General features: G+C 40.4%; 1 protein-coding gene across 1 annotated transcript; it reads left to right on the plus strand.

Moving 5' to 3' along the window:
- Positions 1–1,878: 1,878 nt before the first annotated feature.
- Positions 1,879–21,327, plus strand: LOC128354376 (transmembrane protein 47-like). The gene is made up of 3 exons (XM_053314612.1): positions 1,879–2,107; positions 16,993–17,133; positions 21,149–21,327. Exons 1-3 carry the CDS (start codon positions 1,879–1,881, stop codon positions 21,325–21,327), a joined length of 549 nt encoding a protein of 182 aa, XP_053170587.1.
- The last annotated feature ends 1,566 nt before the right edge of the window (positions 21,328–22,893 follow it).

Consider the following 22,893-nt stretch of genomic DNA (forward strand, 5'->3'; position numbering starts at 1 on the left):
AGAGTGTTTGGGAGGGCGAGGATGTTTTTTTTTAGTGTGTCTCTAAGATAAAACAATGCCAGGAGCTGTTTTCTTATTAAGCTGTGAATAACTGATGTGGATCAACAGTAAGTCTATTCATTAAGACATCAGTGTTTGGGGAAAATAAATAATCATTCCTCCAGGCTTCTCCTTAACCTCTATCTGGTGCCCTTCCCTTCTTTCCTCTTCCTCTCTCTCTTTGCTCCCCTGCCTCTTTTTTGGTCTCTCCCTCATCATCACTCATTATTGTATTGATGGAGAGTAAACAAGGCCATCTTTCCTTCCATCAGTCTTTCCATCCCTCCTTTCTTTCCGCTTGAATACACATATGGATGGCTCTGCCTCCCTAAACCTGCTCACCTCTGCTTTCTTGGCCTCCCTCCTCCTCCTCCTCCTCCTCCTCCACCTCCTCCTCCACCTCCTGTCTCTGCGTCTCATCTCTGGTCTGTCATTAGTATGCAGAAGAAACAATAATATTCTTGATGTGCCTCCCACTTCCTCCCACTCCATCACTGTGGTTGCTCTTCCTTTCTCTTTGCTTCTCCCTCCTCTGCAAAAACGTCCTTAACATTTAATCTTATATTGAATTCCAAAAAGTATCTGAAGTCAAGTGGGCATAAAAGGCTAATGTGAGGAGATCTTGTTTCTAATCCGGATCAATTTTCTGGAATCCGAGGGAATTTTATTTGTGGTCATCTTGCTTATTTTTCCTGTTACAAGATAAAAGACTAAAAACGCAGCAAATATTTGTGTATAAGGAGCTAAAACCAGATAATGTTTGGCATTTTGTTTTAGAAAATGACTTAAAGTGTCTAGAATCAATATTTTTATAATAACACTGGGTCAAATGACTAGCAGTATTTCACAACTAAAGAGATAGATATTTCTCTCAGGAGTTGGTGGAGACTAAACAAGAGCTGAATGTAGAGTGACTACTTACTTACATTTCACCAGGTGAACACAATGTTATTCTGTGTTTGCTGGATATCAGCTTCACAGGTAGTAATATGTCAGTTGTGTTTAAAACTGGTTTCTGCTGCCCCCAAGTGGACACAAGTCAGACCATGCAAGTTTCAATGCAAATTATTGTCAATTAATTGTCTGTTAATTGCTGAACTTACTAGCTAATTGCTTCACCTTTAGACTTTTATGGTACATATTGGGCTTCTTCATATTCCACATGTTGAGTTTTTAAAGGTAAGATCTGATAGGATCTTTTTCTTTTTTTCTTTTCTCCTCTGTAGCACTTTGAGATTGTTGAAATGTAAAGTGCAATACAAATTACATTTATTATTATTATTTATTATTATTATATATTTTCTCACAAAATATCCAAAAATTTGATTAAATAGCTTGATTAAAAAGTTAACATTGAATTTTCCACTACTGTAGAGAAGATTTTGAAATAAGATAATATATAATTTACAGAGAAGGAACATTTTTTTATTTTAAAGAAATAATAGATTTGAGTTTGGTTAGAAGCAGGTCACAGTTTCTTGAAATTCAGGCTCTGGATCTCGGTCTTTCTCAAATGTTAGATACGGCCCTGGCTGAGAGGGAGTTCCATCTTTCTTTCTTTCTTTCTTTCTTTCTCTTTAGGACCCTGTAGTACCTGCTGATCCCTCTGAGCTTTGACGTCAGCGCAGTAAACGGTGGAGATCTCCGGTGCTCGGTGCATCGGTGCCCATAGGCTCAGCGACCGTCCAGCGCGCAACGCAGGCGGCTGCTCCGGCACCGGCAGCAGCATCAACAACATTCACCTCACACTTCCACACACATCCACACACACAGCGAGGAGAGGACACATCCACACACACATATATATACACACACAGGGACATCCTCTCCAGCCCCACCATGTCCTCTGCTGTCACAGAGACAGAGGAGTCGGCTCGCAGCTCCCCGCTGACACCGCTAAAGCTGGTCGGACTGGTGTGCGTCTTCCTGGCGCTCTGCCTGGATGTGGGAGCCGTGATGAGTCCGGCGTGGGTGACAGCTGATGATCAGTACTACCTGTCCCTGTGGGAGTCCTGCTGGAAGCCTGCAAGCACCGAGAACTGGCAGTGCAGCAGCACGCTGGGCTCAGGTATGAGAAGGGGGGGAAAGTCTCAATGTGTGCAACGCTTCTAAGAATCATAATAACTGCTTTAGCCATAGTCTGTCCAGTGCGCACAGAGCAGGAGAGACTAGTCCAGCTGTATTATTAGAGGGTAGTTTCATTCATCATGCATTAACAGGAGCTTTCCTACTAGAGACTGGACAAAGAGTTGCTCTGAGTGACAGCAGGGAATGATGCTGAAGCTGATCTTGATGATGGAAGGATGCTTCCTCACCTTGTGTCACTTGCATTCAGAGAGAGATGCTCAGAGACAAGAATGTGGTGACTATAGAGAGGCATTGTCCTGTGCTGGCCAGTACTGTGACAGCTTTTCACTGTCTGCCTGAGCATGACAAAGCCCCATCTTGACAGCCCCTGTCAACTTGTAACTCCACTGGGATCTCCATATTAATTACTGTGGAGGTGAAATGAAGGAATTTTGCCATTTTAGCATACACTGCATATGCAATCATTGTATTTTAGGTTGGATTTCTGCTTTCAAGAGAAAAATGGATCAGATGTTACAAAAAAGGATGCAGTTTGTTACTGTATATCTCCACTGTTGTCTTTTAATCCAACGCTCCTTCTCAGCCCTGCTCTCTTCCCACTCAAAAAGCAGCAGGTGATATTTTAAAAACACTCAAACGTGTTGCAAATACTAATCGTGATTTTAATGGGCCTACAAGTGTCTGACTGCCACAGGTCTTTCAGGGAGGGATGTGAGGAGAAATGGAGTGGATGAGAAGCAGGGAAGAGGTGAACGCCTGTCACAACCAGGTGACAGTTCACCTGAATGACTGCAAACACTGTATATATAAATGCGTTAGAGCTCAAACAATTAGTGCTCAGAATTTTGAAAATCAATTGATTGTTTAAGACTAACATTCAGTGGTTCCAGCTTTCTTTCTTTGTCTTCAGTGACAATAAACTGAATATCTTTGAGTTTGTCAAACAGAAACAAGACTTTTAAAGACATCACCTTGTGCTCTAGGAAGTGTGATCCTAGTTCACACAAGAAATAAAAACGATGGAAAGATGATAAAACCAATAAAACTGATTTTAAGATCATTTAAAAACATAATTACAAATTAATGATCTAAAAAACTAAATAATGGACATAAAACATTCATATGAAGGGTGTGCAGGTGGTCGAGTGGTTAGAGCGCATGCCACATACGCAGCCAACACACCGGTTCGAATCCCAGCCGGAGGTCCTTTGCTGCATTTCGCTCTACTGTTAAATAAAGGCATCTGAAAATTAATAAAGGTTCTGAAAACCCCCCAATCATATGAAAAGGCAGATTGAAGAGGTGGTTGTAAGTTGACATACATTTACACCTGAACACACTACTGGGCCACTCTAGTGATGTGAAGCTAAAATAAATGCATCCCTGGAGCTGTAATGTGCTCCTTCATAATGATCAGCATCTAGAATTCTAACCTCCTTCATGGTGAAGTAGCTTACATCATCTCTCCTGAGTGTTACCTAATTCACTCATTCATCTGTCAACACGGGGAGTATAAGCGCTCACCTCTGCTGTCTCGCCCCTATTATATTTATATTGTTACCCTCCCCTTCCTCCTCCTTTTGTTGTCTAGAAGATGGCCTTGTTGTTGCGCCCAGGAGAGGTATCACAGTTTGGGGGCAAGCAGAGGAGGGGTTGATCTTGGATGTTGGACTGGTTTCCAGGGAAACAGAGTTCATGAGCTTAACTTTAATTAAAGTGAAAGTGGCTTTATTTACTATCACTGTGACACTTGGAGCTGACTGCTGCTAATTACACATGGGACATTAAAAAGGAATCATTTAAAGGCTCTTTAAGCTGTCAGACTCTTTGAAAGACTATCTATCTATCTATCTATCTATCTATCTATCTATCTATCTATCTATCTATCTATCTATCTATCTATCTATCTATCTATCTATCTATCTATCTATCTAACTACTTGTCCTTTACCATGTAAGTGAATGAGTGTCTGACTGTGTGCATATGTGTGTGTGTAAAGGAGACAGAAGGAGAGAGTCTGAGAGTCTGTATGTCAGTGTGTAAATTGGTGTGTGTGTGAGTGTGTGATGTTGTGTGTGTGTCCTTGTGCCAATAAGAGGCTACCACGTTGAGCTGACCTATTTCTGGACAGTCTCCTCTGAAGCCCAGCTGAATATTTCATGTCACACTCTGATTTTTCTGTTGTTGCATCTCCGCACCTCTTCTCCTAGGACCTGGACATACGCACGCACACACACACACACACACACACACACACACACAAACGTTCACTGACACACTTTGTGACCACAAGTTTCAGCAGTTCCTCTCTTTCTTTCTTCCCTCCCTCCTCTTTGTCTGTCTCTCTCTCGCTCTCTCGCTCTCTCTCTCTCTCTCTCACACATGCACACACACACACACACACACACACACACACACACACACACACACACACACACACACCACATCCAGACTCCAGACCAGGACTCCCTAATTAGATGTCTTGGCGCGGCGGGTGTGAGTGTGTGAGCCTTACTAACGCTGCACACACACATTGATCTTAAAAAATAAATCACCCCCTGCTTGTGGCAGCTCCCATAGCTTGTTCCAACACTCCAGTCAAACCAAAGCAGCATTTTCTGTTAATTTAGCTCATCCTTTTCATTCATTGTGAGGGGTTTCTTCTCCTAATAATGTGAAACTGAATTGATTGCTGCAGGAAATTTGTCTTTTCACCTTTCTTGCTTTAGAAGGCAGAGCTGCCACAGCGCAGCCCCTGCTGGAGCCAGTACAGTAGGTAATCATTACTGACTTGCTCATGGGCTCCTCAGCAAGGGGACGTTTGAACCTGCTGGGCTACCATACTGTTAAAACAGACAACTAGGGAAGGAACAGAGATATGATATGAGATAGAGATATGAATATGTATCCAGAATGACAGTTTGAGCATACCCAGATATGGAACATTTTTGGCTAATAACATCTTTTTCAGATTTTATGACAAAATGTCTTGAAATTGATGTAAAACATCCAGCAGCTCCAAACAACTGCAGCCTTTGTGAGACTGTCCTTCCCTCAAGCAACAAGCAAAACACTGTAATGTATTCAGGGACCGCTGTGTTGTGTGATCACGTAATACCTCGATCAGAGTAAGAAATCTTCAGCTCACAACACACACTGCGTAGACTCTAATTATTTGGACTGAGATGGAAAAACAAAGGCATCTAGTAAGGATCTCTAGTTGTGAAACAGAGATGTATTGTATGGAGAAAAAAAACCTTTCTTGTGCTTCATATGAGTATTTAAACCCTTCTCAGATGTGTGCCTCGTTGTAGTGCTGCTGTGATGGCGTAGTAACATGGGGGTTTTTATGCCTTTTATGAGAGATTTCACAGTCGAGAGGTGACAGGAAACAAGTGTGGAGAGACACCGGCAATGACAAGCAACAAAAGTCTCCAGCAGGGACCAACCATGGATGTTCCAGTTCATGGTCTACGTCTCAGTTCATTCATGGATAGATAGTAGGAATGGGAAAGATTCCCATGGGATGGTTAACCATCACTGCTATCACAGAGCCTGTCAGCCTATTGGTGTGTGTATATATATGGGTGTGGCAGACCTGACCCGACTTAGATTGAAATATTGTTTATTGAAATACATTTTGTGGCTTGAAGTTGGCTGGCAGGGGTTAATGATTCGAGAGCATTCGCGTCATTGAACAACTCAAGATGGTTGTATGTGAGGGTTTAAAATACTTTACAATGACAAGAGAACACTATATCCATTCAGTTTGGATTGAATTACCTTGAACAGCAGTCTGACTGAGGTGTGCATGTTTGCTTGGTTTTTGGCTATTCTTTATCGTGAGGTTCTGAGTCAGATATTTCAGTAAAATCTGCTTTTCCAAGTCATAATAACTACTTGGATGTTCACACCAGGGTGACCCCATTTTTAAGTTGTTGAGGAGATTCTTCTCATGTTCAGTATATATTTTTTGAATGTCTTGCAATGTAGAGCAAAAGTGGAGGGGAAAAATTCAACCCACTAATCTCTCTCTATATTTTTCAATTAAGGGCAACTACATGGATAAAATGATGAATAACCAGCAAAACGCTTCACATACAGCATGTGAACAAATTAGAATTCAATGAGAGTCACCATTTAAAGATCGCCTCCAGACATGTTTTAAGACATATAAAAGTACTTTAAATAGAAATGTAAAATGTATGTGTATTTCCACAGGAGGAAAAAAAAGGTTACATTTCCTAAAAGCACATCTACTTCTTCATTAAGAAATCCAGAATCTATAAATGTGCAAATATGTTCTGGTTCAAAAGTTCACCTACACGACACAGGATGTCTCCTACTTCACTGTAAAGACTGTTCTCAGTGTATGATGCTTCAGCTTCCACATCACACTTGTTTAAGGTGTATATTTGACCATACTTGGTTTACAAACTAGTTGAAATTAAGGTGAGCCAATGCAGCATTCTCCTCAGTGAAGTAACTAACAATAAGCAAAGCATATTTTTCAATGGACTGGGACTTTTTGTCTTGTTCTAAGCTTGTACACCAGTGGGCATTACGAAACACGCAGCACAACTATCTAATAAATCATATGACCTGAGGGGTGAGGTTTGCAAGCATTCCTCACATCGGTCATCAGTTGAGGCTTAAATTCAAAACAAGCTCTGTAATCCATTGGTAACGCAGCCTGCAAGAGAACAGAAATCCCTTCTTCTTTCTTCATATCATTACTTTCCATCAGTGCCATATTTTTCTCTTGCGCACCAGGTGCCAAATATTGTGCCAGCAATGTGGCTCTTTACATAAATGTCATGTTGGAATAAAGCCAAAAGAGACATTTACATAACAGTCATTGTCTTAATGACAAAAAGCTATTCATTTGACTAGTCTAATCAAAATGTGACTTTTCATATTGATGACAGTGGTGATAAACATCCTGGTTTTGAGTTGCCTCTCCTTCAACAAATGGGTCATAACTTTAGATGAAAAATCTTATAGTAGGCGTTTGGCCTTAAAGGCAGACATCAGGGGCAGCTCTACCTGTCAGACACACACACACCACACACTGTTGAAAGGTGTTTGAACCCTAAGAAGTCACACCTGGAAGCCAACCTACTTTCTGTTTCTCTTTATTCTCTCTCTGCCTCACAGTCATTCCTTCTCTCCCCTCTGCTCACTTCCTCCCCCCTTTCTTTCCCTCTGCTTTTTTTTTTTAAATCTTTTTTTCAGATTTCAGATTTTATACTTGATGAAGTAGGTGGTGAACGAGCACATCTGCTTTTTTCCAGGGGAAAAAAAAGCGTTAGCAACAACATTGGAATCAAACAAAAGCACAACAAACAGCCCAGGAAAAAAAAGATGTGCTATTGCTACCAATAGGTTTGTCATTCAGTTGACCTTGAGAGAAAATTTGCCAGGCTCAGTATTTGATCTAGTTACCGCCTGACACAATGAAATCATATTAGTCTCTCTTTTTTCCGTCTTCTATTTGTAGTTTGTTTATCAAGAATTAAAACATTGACTTGTTTAACCCAATGACCAATTTTTGCATGTGCAAATATATTCACGTCTAGTAATATTTATTAGATGATTTCACCTCAGTTAACAGTAGTGATTTTAAACACATGAAGTGGTGTCAGTTTAGGCAGTTTTGACCCACATTCAGCAGTCCTTTGTTGTCACAGTAGTGAGATCAGTCACCAGTGAAGACCTAAAAACCTTTATATATGTTGCCTCCTCGCTCTCTGCCCTTCTCATCTTTCTCTATCAGTCTATCGATCCATCAGTCCCTTTTACACTGCCAGCCTTTTTCATCTGTACTCTTAAATGAATTGTCTCTTTCTCAATCCTCCTCCCGTTTCTTCTTTTTTTTTCTATCTCCTTTTTTATTTGTTCCTCATTCTCTTTTGTCTCCTTTCTTCCGCTCTTCCCTCCTTCCTGTCCCTCTCTTCTCCCCGAGGGCTTCATTGTTACATTTCTAATGTTAATCATTTTCTCTTTGTAATTTCACCATCCTCCTCCTCCTGAGCCCTCTCCATCTCCATCTTTCCTTTCCATTTTCTCTGGGGTCAAGCCTCTCTCCCCCTTTTTTTCTCCCTCCTCTCCTTCTCTTTTACACCCTCCTTCCCTTCCCCTCCTCAACTCTGACTTCATCTCTCCTCTCAGTGAGCCAAGCCCCCAGAGACGCCCAGTTCTATTTGTAGCAGCTAAACGAGGAATGGGAAATGATGTGGCATTCACTTCTGTGGCAGACAGACAGGGGAATAGCCAGGAACCTGCAGCCCCCAGCCCCCAGCCCCTCGCCCCCCTGCCATCATGCCTGCCATCCCCAAAACACAAATACTCTGGGGGCATGATGGGGAATGGGATATGCATGTGTCCAAACACACATAATCCATTTTGTGGATGCAAATGAAGCGTTCATCAAAGCGTTTATAGTATCCCAGCAGCAGCATGTGGCAGCACATAAAAACCCTGAAAGAGTCTTAAAATAAACAAATTCTTAATTATCTGCTGGCAAAATTGTCCTAAATGTTGTTACTTTTCTGCAACGAACCCACAATATGAAATGCTTTTTAACACTGTCAATGGATTTCAACATGAGACAAAAAGGCAATCATTACTAAAAGGTATTATTGAAATAACATAAATACAATAATGAAATGCTCAGAGCAGAAGTTATAAAGCAGAAACTGAAGTAAATTAAAAAAAGGGGAATATGTAAAAAATGGAAGTAAAAGTTTACTTTTCATCCCTGTTGATAGGCAGCCTTTCATCACTCAAACATTATCCCTTTCCTCAGCCTCTTGTAAACCTTTAGACATATCTTCATTTTCCATAAAGTGAATAAAATGACCCCAAATAGAATCAAATGCCTCCTTTTTACCTTTAAGAATATAAGTGATTTCCTCCATTGAGAGGAGAGATTGACATCTCCATGAACCACTAGCAAAAGTGCAGTCTCCTTGAAGGACATGTTCATTTAAGCTTTCTCTCTTTTTCAGATCATTGGATTAGTTGGATAACATCCTAGTATAAGCAACTTAGGATGTAGAGGGGAATTTATGCTTATCATCCTACCTGCTGCATGTGATACCTCACAGCAAAACTCTCTTATCTCCCCTCACTCCCAAAGGCAGTGAAACAACATTCATTTATCTTGTCCACACTTAATATATGTGTCTGGAGTGTTATTGTTGAATTTATGTAGTTTGAGTTATACATGAGCTTTCTGCCCCACTCCTCCAAGGAGACATCTGCCTGTGTAGCCTCCTTCTAAGTATTCCGTCAGTTCTTAGAGGATTCATTGTAGCCAGAGACCAGTAAGTTGTATAGTAAAGAGATTTGCCTTCTACCATGGCAACAACTGGAGTTTTCTGTCTCCAGAGTAGGCAAAGAGGAAGCAGTTAGTATTTGATTTTGGGCTGCAGCACTAAAACTCCTCACTTGCTAAAATTGAGTTGAATTGTGTTAAGAGTATAACATTTGACTTCCCCAAACTTCATCATAACTTCACCATTATACAAATCCTCAGTCTTGCATAACCCCACTATTTGCTCATAAGTGAAGTCCTGGGTCAGCTCTCCCAGCTTTAAAGTAGTCATTTCCCCAGATAGCACTAAAGTGGGATAAAAACTGTTTTTCTTCTAGTACTTCCTTTACCTCATACCAGACATGAATCATATTTAAGACAAAGGGATTGCTGTTAGTTTCCTAAGATTTCTTATATTTGTGGAGTACATAAACAGATTAAGTCATAATTTAGAAGTAGTTGAGAGTGAATCAATATCTTAAAAATGAAATAAAGCATTATAGTAAGGCAGGTATAGTAGATTTAAGAAAGTTTGTGGAACCTGTTGACGTTTGTACAGCTTTTCTTCTCTTTTTTTCAACTTTTCACATATTGATGGAAGAGGAGGCAAAGGTATGTTTTGAAATAGATACAATTATTTTGGGGGACATTTATTTTTAATATGTAGATGTAGAAATAGGTCAATTCAACCATCTGTCTACTGAAGTGGTTATTGACTGTAGAAGGGGACTGCAGTTGATTGCAACAATTTGATCAACCTTGGGTACAATACGAATGCCAGGGTCGGTGTAGCAGTCTTATGCATTGAAGAAAGAGATAAATCCACAGGTCTGATCCTTTCTTTTTTATTTAACAGCATTGTTGAAGCTTTAAATGATTTATGTTATATCCTGAGAAACTCCCAAAGGTTTTGATACGATCCAGAAGAGCTGGGATAATTCTTATTAAGCCTGTTAAAAAAAAGGACTATGTCATCAGTGTATAGAGTGATTCGATTGTCTACGTGTCCTAATTTAATGTCTGAGATATTATTGTGTGACTTTATTGCTATATGAACGGAAGTGTCGACAGGGGCAACTTTTGTGAGCTCCATGTAGACTATTGAAGGCATAGGACTTGAGACAGTGATGTTGGTGAGGAGTTTTTAGTAGTGGGTTGTGTATAATGAAGCTTTATCCATCTACAGAAAGTATCCCTACATCCAAACTGAATCAGGACTTCAAAAAGATACAGCAACACTGTCAAACGCCTTATTGGCATCTAATGAAAGAATGGCAGTGTTGTGAAAGTCCCTTTTTTCTTATAGATGTGTTAGATAGATGATAGATACTATGAACTCAATACTACGGAACAATTTTTTTTTTCAAATTTAACTTTAACTTTTGTTTCTTTATTGCAGTTAAGTTGGGCTTTTATTAGATTTAAACATTCAAAAATGTATTGCTAAACAAAAGTTAAAGTCGTCAGCCTCGGCAGTGTTGCTATGGAGATTCATGACGTTCAAGCTAGCTTCTGTAATCATTCAGCTTTTTTCAACTTTCCAGTAATCTTTGCTGTCTAAAAATGTATAAGAAGCACATTAATGGCTAATTAACATTTTATGGAAGTACAGGTTACATTGGAAAAAAAGCCCTATTCATGAAAATCACTGTGTAGTATTTCACCTCTTCAATATTATCAGTGTTAGTCTAATGTTAGTGACTCTGTCCTGTTCTTAACTGGATTTAGGGAGGTTAGTCCTCATTGTGAAAGCTTCTTGTAATGAGTCAAGCAGTTAAAGAGTTAGCTGGAGTCAATGTGTTCAACCAGGTTATGATGCAAGAGTTAACTAGCTAGTTAGAACTGATCAAACATACCAGAGACAGTTGCCTGCTGCTTTTCCGTGACTCGGTCTACTATCAAGGACCCATTGTTTTAAACATTACTAAGAACTTCAAGTGGTAAATCTGCTTGCAAATGACAGTTAATGATATGATTAAAATATTAGAATGACAGATGAATGATTGATTTTCTTATGTGCATTCTTTTTTGGCAGCTACAGGACTGATCGTTTTAGTTTTGGATATAGAGGCCTACAGTATTACAGGACAGACTCAGCGTGACAGCTCCGAGTGGCTTTACAGTAAAGCAAAAATGTGACAGCAATGCAGTAATCCTGTCACATGGAAAACAGTCACATTACAGCAAGAGGTGTTTCATTCCATGAGAGAGAGAAAAAGAGAAAGAGAGGTTCATTCTACTTTTGGGTGATCAAAAACCTTTACATTCAAAGGAGCCTTTCTTCTGTCTGATACAATTCTGCCAGCACATAAATACATTTTCCATTTTTCAGGCAGCAAGTATTCAACATTAATATGATTTTCATGCCTGTGCATAAATAGTGAATTAAGATCATTTGACATATGTTTCAAGCATAGACACTCAGATGGCATATGACTCAGTCTTTCTAGTTCAATACCTGTGTGATGATAGATCCTGTAAATGTCCATCATTTTTAAAGGATCATCAATATTTACTTTTCTTTCCTCTTTTTTCCTCTTGTGCCATCCTGTTATTATCTCTTCTCAGCCAGAACTGAAATAATGATCACCTCCATCTCTTGAACCAGGTGTGAGCTTAAGACATGTACACCAACAACAATCATCATGCTGTTATTTATTCTTACTAAAGAGCTTGGTCTGTTTTCAGCCATGCTATCAGCGTTACTCTCAGGATGGCAGAGTCAATTTGTCTGTCAGTCCATTTTAGTCTAAGATGAGAAATCTCAACACCTACTGGATGGATTGTCATGAAATTCAGCACAATATCAATTTGTCTCATAACCAAATACCTGCCTTAACTGTACTTGTGTTAGATGCTACTTTGCATGTTAACCTACTTTTAACAACTGAAATGAAATACTGCATTTAATGAAGAATAATACACAAACATTAAAAACCTATTAATTTCTCATGTATTTAGTAGAAATACACAGCATGAGGATTCATTATTAAAACCAAGAACCAAGGACTTATTCAAGAGTAGAAGCACGTGACCTGAATTTATATTGGCAGCAAGTCATTAACCATTATTTGCCATTATTAAGTCATGAGAATTTCAGTAATAATTCCACTTACGATGTTAATGTATCCTAATGTGAATAATTAATTGGTTTCATACCACTTCAGGAGAAACATTATGAAGTCTCGGCTTGATCAGCTAGTGTGCCTCGATAAAATGCTTTATACTGATAGATAACACACAAGTGCTGTGACATGAGTCAGCAATGACAATGTGAATAAAGTATAGTCTAATGAGTAATGATAAGGGAACTTACACATGTAAATGTGAATGATCTTGATGATAAGGACAGGACAATGAGCACACACAGGGATTTATCTTGTCTGAAGATGAGTTCAAATCAGGATAACCAAAATTTGCATTCAATGTGGTCACCACCAAACAAACCATTATGCACAGTAACAGCTGGATGTCAAGGAACCTTTGATGTGAGTTATAGTCGATGGAGGATACATTAATAATTTTAGTTAAACTACTATTTCCCAACATGTGTGTTTGATTTAGATGACTGTATTTATCTTACTAAGTACAATATTTGATGTACCCTGTGGAGAAATATGTATGTGTCTGATTCTCATTGTTGCCTACAATACAGAGACTACACTTGGTGACATACACGCTGACTTGCAATCCTAATGTCTATGTCTGCTCCCACAGAGCGAGTCGGCTCCATGCTTCAAAGGAGGTTAAATATGAATGAATGATAAACCACCTGAGCCTCCCAAGATTCTTGTTTTAACCCTCCAACCTCGTTCCATCCCGTTGCTTGCTCCGCTGTATTGTTTGTACACGGCAGCTCACCTGGGGCAACAGCAGTGGCTTTTGATGAGTTCATGTTAAATCTGCTGTTTTTGCCTCAAGTGCTACCCCTAAAATATGAAGTAGACATGCTCACAAAACCCATACCAGCAGAGTCAAAAGCTAAAAATAGATATACGGTTTTCACTTAGCAGTAAATTGTTACCAGGAAACATTTAAATGAAACTGAATAGGTTTTTGCCCTGGAAACAGCCTGAGGTGCTACCATCCTTATCAGCTGCATCTTTCAAACTGAGAATAAACTGTTTTTTTGGTTGCTTTGCATTACAAGATGCTTCTGATTGTACCATTTATCTGTCTTTTTATCTCCTCTCTCTTCTTTCTGCTCTCTATCCCTCTCTATTTTCCTTCCATCCCACTTTCTCCTCTCTCTCATCTTTAATTTCCTCCTTCCCTCCCTGCCTCCCACTATCCACCTCTGCATCTCATCTTTTACCTCTATCTCCGTCTCGCTTTCCCTCCCTGCCTCTAAATCTCTCATCTTGCCTTATCTCTCTCTGCCACCATCCATCTTTCATAAGCTTTTTTACCACGCTGCAGCTGTAGATTTAGGCATCGCCCGTATTTACACAACTTAAACAGCTGTAAAATAAAAAATAAATTCACTTAAATAGCCCTGCAGTGTACACATGATGCCAACTACCTTGTACTGGCTTTTTGCATCTGTACTGACAGCTACATTTCAGCGTCAGACATTGATGCTCATTGATGTTTTATCTAGAACTTTCAGTTTGAACTTGGTCTTTTACGAGCTACTATATATCCTCAAGGAGTACAGATTATTTGGTTTATTTATTTGTGTGTTTTGTGATGGAGCATTGCCTGGTTTTGCGGTGTGCAACAGAAGTAGGTTTCACAGCAGCTTCCACAAGAGACATTTTTTTGTTGGACAGCCAAAATAACTGTGTTTATGTACTTGTTCTCTATCATTTTTTCCACACACACATACCCACATAAAGAGCCTCTGCAGATATCTACTTTACAGAATATACATTTGCTGACTTGCCTGAAACCAGACTTGTATCATTATGTTTTCTCAGATTTGTACATGTTATTTTATTGATCGACTTAACTATAAATCTGAGACCCAACTTTATTTTTCTGTGCCACTTTCTGTAGTTACCAGGTCTTATAAAGAGGACATTATGCTTCTTCTACTACTATTATGATGTTGGATGTTAGAAATGCTACACTGCAAGTCAAAAGCCAGGGCTTCAACCTTTCCTGAATCCTCAGTTTTTTATGTTTCTTTCTACCTTGCTGACAAGCTGGCGTCGACTAGCCCTGCTTTACCAACAACAACCATCTGTTCCACATCCTTGGTTGCTAAGGTTGTTTTTAAGGTTTTTCCACATGTTGTGTGCATTGTCCACTCTCATATCTCAGTTCGGATATGTGCAGATGTATTTGAGAAGTTGATATTCCCGGTAAACAATGGGAAAAAGGGGTTGAGCATAGCTCAGCGGGTAGAGCACCCGCCCCATGTGTTGAGGCTACAGTCCTCGCTGCAGGCGACCCCGGTTTGAATCCTGAGCGGTCCTATCCTGCATGTCATTCCTCTCTCTCTGCCTCCTGTTTCCTGTCTATCTCTACTAACCTGTCCATTAAAGGCAAAAAGCCCAAAAAAATATACTTAAAAAAAAAACAAAAAACAATGGGAAAAAGTAGTGAACTCCTGCTACTCTAGTTTGCTTAATGGTTTGTTGAAGTAGCTGCCAGAGATTCCAGAAGCTAACCAATCAGAACAGAGTGAGCTCATTGGTAGGGGGGGCCTTAAAGAGACAGGAGCTAAAACGACCTGTTACAAATAGAGAATCTACATAAAAAGCCAGTATAAGATAAATAAGGAGGGTTTTTTTAACTGTCAATCATGCAAATATATTCCAATAGAGCCCCAAATTAAAGATATACGCTTGGAAATGTGCAGAATATGTCCTCACTTCAAATTTTGTTTAAATGGTTGTTCTTTGAATTTGACCCTTGGAACATTTTTTACAGTCCTTACTATACAGATGTGCGGATGTTTTGGTAGCCAGTTTCTTATTTTTCCTCTTGCTTCTGTGCTTTTATAAAGTAAGTAAGTTAAAACATTTTCAACTTGCACAGACACGTCTTCACCACAGCTGGTGCCACCGTGGATGAAATACAGCACCAGATTTAGGTTTATTTTTGTATGCAAGCATGTATTTGTTTGTGTGTGTGTGTGTGTGTGTGTGTGTGTGTGTGTGTAGGGGTGGGGGGCTATTTCGGTGTCCATCAAGCCACAGTGCTCCCTATATATAAATGCGGACAGGTTTTTGATAACATGCCAGCAAAGCTTTTTAGCTGAGGCTTTTTGTCAGCCCAGGTATACTAAGTGCTCTCTCTCTTCATTATTTTCACTCAGTGCTGCTCTGTCCCCAGCCAGCCCCTTCACGCCCTCCTCACCCACTCCCTCTCTTTTTCCCTTCTCCGTTCAGCATCTTCCTCCACCCCTTCTCTCCTCCTCTTCTCCCTTTCCTTTTGGCATTTCTTTTCATGCTGCCCTCTCTCTGTCCTTGTAACATTATGCCGCTGCCTCACCACTTGCATGTTTCTCCTCTTTTATTGCCCATCACCCTCCCCTGTCCTCGTCGCCACCGAGCCTCTCTTCATTTCACTTTAACCTGTCTCTCCCTTTTTTCCTCACTTCCTCTTTGTTCCTCCATTCTCTTTGTTTTTTCTGGATCTCCTCTGATTTGTTCCTTAGCCTTTTATTTCCTCCCTTGTTCTTTTTTCCTTCTTCACCCACTCCCTTTCTACCTTTCATCCGCCTGTCTTACCTTTCTTTTTTCTTTTTCATTTGTCTGTCCTTTCCATTCCAACATCCCCCTTTATTCTCTGTCCATGCTTCCTTACCTCACCTCACCTTTTGTTCCTCTTATCCATTGTTTTCTTCCTCCATCCCCTTCTTTCTTTTTTCATCTTTTATTCCCTCTCTTTCCTTCCCTCTTTCTTTTTATTGATTGTATTTACCTCACTTTTCTGAACTCCCACCCACCCATCCAACTGTATCTTATCTATCTCTTCCTTTCCTCTTTCCTTATTTCTCTCCTTTTATATTCTTTCATCCCATCACACTTTCAGTTCCCCCTTATTTCCTTCTCCCCATTCCTCTCTTGTCTTTCCATGCTTCGTTTATACCATCACCTTTCCTCCAATACTTCTTTCCTCCCTCCCCCTTTCTCAACCTCATTCTTTCTTTCTTTACTGGTTTTCTTCTTTTATTGCCTTCATTTAACTAATTTTCTTCTCCTATTTGTTTCTCCCCTTTTTCTTAACTCTTCTTTCCTTTCTTCTGTACATATCTCTTCCTTCCATCCTCTTCTTATAACCACGTGTTGGAGGTAGAGGCAGTAAAAAATGTCAAATAAAAGAATATATTTCTTGTGGCCCTCAGAGTCTTGCACTTGTCATCTTAAAGCTCTGGAATCTGTTTTTTTCAAGATTACATTTATTCATGAATGTTCTCTAAATATTTTTCTTACATCTTTATTCAGCAACTTCAAGGTCTGTCTGTTCACTCAATCACTTTCTTCTTCTCTTTACCACTTTCTATGTTCACTGTCATCTGCCTCACTCATTGTTTCTCCTGTTCCTCTTCTTCTTCTTCTCCCTGTCTCCCCCATTTCTCTCCTTCCTTTTCCCAGACTGGCAGGTTGCTACGCTTGCCCTGTTGCTAGGGGGTGGAGCACTGGTGCTGATGTCATTCCTGGTCGCCCTGGTCGCTGTGTGCATTGGCACGAGGCGGCGATTCTACGCACCTGTTGCCTTCATGCTCTTCGCCGCAGGTCAGCGCACACACACGCATGCACACACACACACACACACACACATACACACACACACAATCAACCCCAATTCATAGACAATCACAACATGGGTTAAAGGCCACACACTCATTAAGCACTAAAATATGCACACCTAATGACACACACACACACACACACACACACACACACACACACACACACACACACACACACACACACACACACACACACACACACACACACACACACACAATAAGATTACTTAATAAGCCAATTTACACAAGGTAACTGGACGGTTGCGGGGTAATCATACTGAAAACACTGACATGCATTTTAATGATAATCCTTACTTACTCATTAAATAGGCACACATACCGCACACACACACATTCTCATACTCACACACACACACACACACAGACACAAATTTCAAACTCATTTAGAGAAAATCCTATTTTCATGAATTGGGCCCTGCAGGGTCGGAGCAGAGTGTCACGCCTGTCCATTTAATTTTCTCAGCCAGCCCAAATCTCAAATTGGACAACTGTCAAGTTTCCACATTTTCCTCATTCTCACCTCCAGAATAATTGGGAAATTTCATTTTTTTAGCCATGAAATCTTTCATTTTGCAAAGCGGGATGTGTTGCCTGTCGGACGTTTTTTTCAATCACACTGTGCAAACCACAGAAGTGAGATATGACACTAAAGGAAACCATTTCATCTTAAAGGAATGGTGTACAGGCTGTTGTCTGGAAGTGTTCTTATCATGAAAAATACTTTCAAAGAATGTATGAAGAATGAAAATACATAAAAGAAGTGCAAATAAAAATCCATATTATGTCAGGAGTGATATTTGACTGTTCATTCAGATGATTTTGCATGCTGTAATGACTGAGAGGCTTTTCCCTCTTTTGCCGCAGCAAAGCAAACAGACAGTGTGACATTTGCAGCTAGTACCAAAAGTACATAGAGTTGCATCAGGTTTGGCATGACAGATCGCTTGAAATACCGTGGCACTTTGGAAACAAAATGCAGCACTATAGTTGCGAAATGTGTCCAAGATCGAGAACTCAAAGGAGAATGAATTTGAACTGCTGAATGTATTATTAGGTTTCTACTAAGCTGGAACTGGATTTTAAGGAGAAATTGAGCAGATTTTGCTGATCTCCAGTGGTTTCACTCCTCAACTTACTGCAGTAATGTATAAGTGTACTGCAGGGTGTGTGAGAACACTGTGACATCACTGTAAGGTGTGGTTACAGGTGCAACAAAGAACACTTCAGACCACACCTCTCAGTGATGCTGGGTTTGAACAGAGGGAATGAAACTTTCAACCAAAGAGGGCGATGAAACAATGTGAAGTTGGTCAAGTTTTTATTGTACACTGGCTTGTACCTTTACTGTAGCTTTTTATCAAATAACCAATGGCAATGTCGGTCTGTCAGTCCACTGATTTGGTCCAGACCAAAATATCTTAACAATTACATGATGGATTGACATGGACTGGAACATTTTGGGCAAAAAACTGGATATTTTGTTTGTCATTTTTAGCAGCATGGAGTTAAACCCTGACAAAATGTGCCCATACTCTCACTGCACTTGTTTTTATGTGATGGGACACAAACAACCTCTGTTAACAGCCCAGCACAGAGGCAAAGTCTTTTGGGTGGACTATAAAGGGACCCTCAGTGAATGCTAGATCACATATCCACTTCTTAGCAACCAACCACCTCTTTAAGGCTTGTTTTTCACACCATCTGTGTTAATATTTGCATGTTTTTGGATATTATGCATTCTGTGTTTTGTTTTTTGTTCAGGAAAATGCCAGACCTTGTTTTTCCCGCAAGATGAATTCCCTTTGAAGTAATAACGATTGATGTATTCTCCTTTGTTCTACTGCCATCCATCTCTCCCCCTTCCTTTTTAAAACATCTATCTCTCTACCTACCTCTCCTGCCATCCTTTTCTATTCTTCCCTCCATCCCTCCCCTAAACTCACCAAACTTCCTCTGACCCTTTAGTCTAACTCTGATCCTTCTCCTCGATCTCAGTCCATCTCTCCATTCCATTCTCTCCCCTCTTTCCTCCTTTTCTCCTTCATCCACCTCTCTCCTTCCCCCTTGTCTAATCAAGTTTGACTAAAACCTGAACACCAAAGTGCCAGGGGCCCAAGGAACCTGTTGTTTTTGTAGACATTATTGTTATTCCCCTTTACCACGGCATTTTTTAGGGGCTCGGAATGCTTGAAGATTCACGAAAATTAGCACACACGTCAGAAATGGTGAAAATTGCAAAGTTATGTAGTGATTAGGCCCCTAAACGCAGGCCCATGTTGTGTTAAAGTCACTTTTATTAAATTTAGTGGGATCATTGCGATTGGGTTCATGCATGTTTAGCAGGCTCTGTAGTGCTCCCTAATGCATGGTAGACTATAGTCACACATGTTGCTCTCATCAGTTTGGATTTATTGCTCTCAGGCTTTCATTAGCTCCAATCAACAGTCCACCATTTATAATGTTGTGCATTCTCCCTTTATTTTATGCAAACTTTTTCAAATTCCTCCTCCTAATTGACACATAGTTCATCAAATATATACACAGTATCCACCAGTATGTCATCTCCAGCACCACATACTGCACACAGGAAAGAATATTTTACTCATTGTCTGATAATGCTGGAAATTCAGAGCCGTGTCAATTGACCTCCATTAGCGATACCACGGCTGCTGCTCTCTCTGATGTCCGTGAGGTGTGAAGGCACGTTCTTCACTGCTTGCGGCTTTAATTCATTTAGTTTTTCTAAAATGTGCTAAATGAACTAAACAGAGCTTAAATGACTGCCCCTCCAGGTATGTGGCTCTCTTCTCGACCCCCTCACTGCTCATTTCTGCTATTTTTCCAGTATTTCACAGTGGAAAATATATACTTTTGAATATATTATGCATTTCTAGTATCTGTAATAAAGTACACATCATATTTTTGACATGTACCTTAAATATGATATGCATTATTGATATGACTCTTTATATATTTTCATAAGTTTCATAAGACAGTCAGAGTGTATTGGACAGAGCATACAGCTGTGTAATTCTACAATAGGCTTGATTGTGAAATCTTGTACTTGGTTACCAACACAACCATTTCATAGCAATTATGCCTCAACCTTTGCTTCCAATTATACTCCTTAAAAGGATGATATTGGAACAGCAGGATGTTTATTTCTAAGGAAAGTATTTCTGAGGCAAAATGTCAGAGTGACCAGAACATTCTCCTCTTGTTTACGCCAGCTAAAACACAATTCTGGCTTCTGTTATTTGAGAGGTTCTGATTGCACAAGAAGCAGAGGAAAAAGCAGTGATTGGTGCAGAAAGGAAGTGGGATGGACATGGAGCTTATAAAAGTGTTGTATTCACACACTTGCTCAGTTCTTTCTGCAGAAATAACATTTCTTTAAAAGTAAAATTCTTTATTGTGGACCTCTTCTCATCCACTCTTCATTTTGCAACTACAACATTCTAAACTCTTTTTAACGTGGCTGCTTAAAACATTTAGAAGGAAAAAGTCTGTGTGAACAAGCTCATGAACCCAAACTCATTAAAAATTACAGCAGACCCATTTTACACCAGAGTAAGCTTGCTCAGACCCCCCTACGGTGTAATGCATTATTTTGAAGCTTTGACTACAAACATCTTTCTTCCATGTTCACTCACATATTTGTACTATTCTACAGCTGTTGTTTTAGCATTAAAAAAATACCCAGTGCATAAATATTTCCATCATTTATAACCCCTCTGCCTCTTCCAGCTGGCTCCCAGGCTGCCATTCTATTGTAATAGCTTTACTAAATAAAAATACTGAGTGGAATATTTGTATTTATTTCTAACCTCACTTCTTCATCACCCAGTTTTCACTTCCTGCAAGATCCATACACTCTAGTTTATATGAAAGCATATTGCCACAATAGTGCTTTTCATAGAAGATGCTGTTTTAAGAAATGCTTCATTGCTTAGTTACTCTATGAATGTTTCTTCCAGTTGTCCTCCAGGCCTGCAGCTTGGTCCTCTACCCCATCAAGTTCATCGAGAGCATCAACCTGAGGATCTACCACGAGTTCAACTGGGGCTACGGCCTGGCCTGGGGGGGCACCATTTTCTCTTTCGGTGGTGGAATCCTCTACTGCCTCAACCCCAAGAACTATGAGGAGTACTACTAGCTCCACTTCAAGCTGGAAACCCTGCAGCCACACGGTATTCTGAGGGTGAGGAGGGGTTGGGAGGGGGGGGGGCTGTATTTTAACGACTCATTTCCCAAGAACTGTCAGGAACACTGTGCACTGGATTTGAGCCAATAATGCAGGCTTCATCCCCAGGGAATGAAGCTGGCGGTCAGATTTCTTTTCTTGCCTCAGTCCACAGGAATATGAGCGCTGAGGCTGGTGGGTTTAACGTCACTGGGTCCATCCTAGGGAGGGGTGGGAGGGGGGAATGCTTTATTTCCAGGAGTTGTGACACACCTGGAAGAACTGGCAACCCTACAGAAACAGAGGATGGAGGTTTACAGTGACGCTGCCTCTTCCGTTTGAACTACTATTATTATGTCACCAGTGACAACCCGACTTACTGACTCACTTATCAAGAAACTGGATGTCAGACTGGGAGGCTTAACCGCACGTTTACGCACGCGTGCACATGTAAAAGCACGCTTATCTTCCCCTATAAACATCAAATGCCTGGCTGGACACACCATGACATCTCCCAAAAAACCCAGTCCCCTGTCTCCTGCTCCACACACATACACTTCATCATCATCATCATCATCTTTGCTTAGATAGTAGTTGTTGGATTTTGTTTTCCAGACTCCCCTGGAGCTCTTAAAACTTTCACAAGGACGTGGAAAAGGATCAGACACTACAGTTGCGCTTCATAAGTTTTCATAAGACAGATAGATCCCTCCTGGGGTAGGTAAGGGGAGTCGATATTCTGTTATCGACCCACTTGTCTGTTACCGCGGCAACCCACAGGGTGTGCACATGCAGCTGTCATGATTGATTAGCCGTGGTCGGAGGTGTGAGACAGGACTGCGCTCAGCTGCCTCCAAGGGTCTGCTAAATTTCGATTCCCTATGGAGTCAAGTTTCTCTGCACTGTGATGTTGGGAGCATCCTTCCTCTTCTGGTCCAGCTCCTCTGCATCCTGTTTTCTGGTTGGGCGTGTCTGCTATACACACTACACTCAGTGGCCATGTTTACATGCATAACAGTAGTTCAAGTAAAGCAGGATCTCTGCTGTGAATGTAATAATAAGATGTTATGTTCAGGTGAAGTTAGTACAGTGACAGGAGCAAATATGGAGTACTGTGACTTGACTAAACATGCCTTCGGGAATGCATTCACCTTTGTCTCATTTCATAAACTCTGCTTAAGTTCTCCAAGTGCCCAGCTCAGTTTGAGGTGGAAGGGAAGTGTGGCTTTTAGTAGAGAAGTTGGCAGCAGGAGTTCAGAGCTGTGTCCAAAATCATTCCCTGTTTTCTACTTGCTGTAGTGCAGTATACTCAAGGGTTTAGGAGTGTTGTCAGGAGTGTGTGGGCTAGAGGGAGGGCTTCATGAAGTCAGGATTCTGACTTAATTTTCATGTCAATCTAACAAACACATTATAATGAATTTGGTTACGGGGTTTTACATTATAATGGGAGTTCAGCAAAGATTGCTGTGTAAATTGATGTATAATTAATGTACTAAGTACTTTAACATCACAAGCAGTTTCATTGATTGAGACTGGCTA

This window comes from Scomber japonicus, chromosome 24 (genome assembly GCF_027409825.1).
Source record: "Scomber japonicus isolate fScoJap1 chromosome 24, fScoJap1.pri, whole genome shotgun sequence".
Classification (NCBI taxonomy): domain Eukaryota; kingdom Metazoa; phylum Chordata; class Actinopteri; order Scombriformes; family Scombridae; genus Scomber; species Scomber japonicus.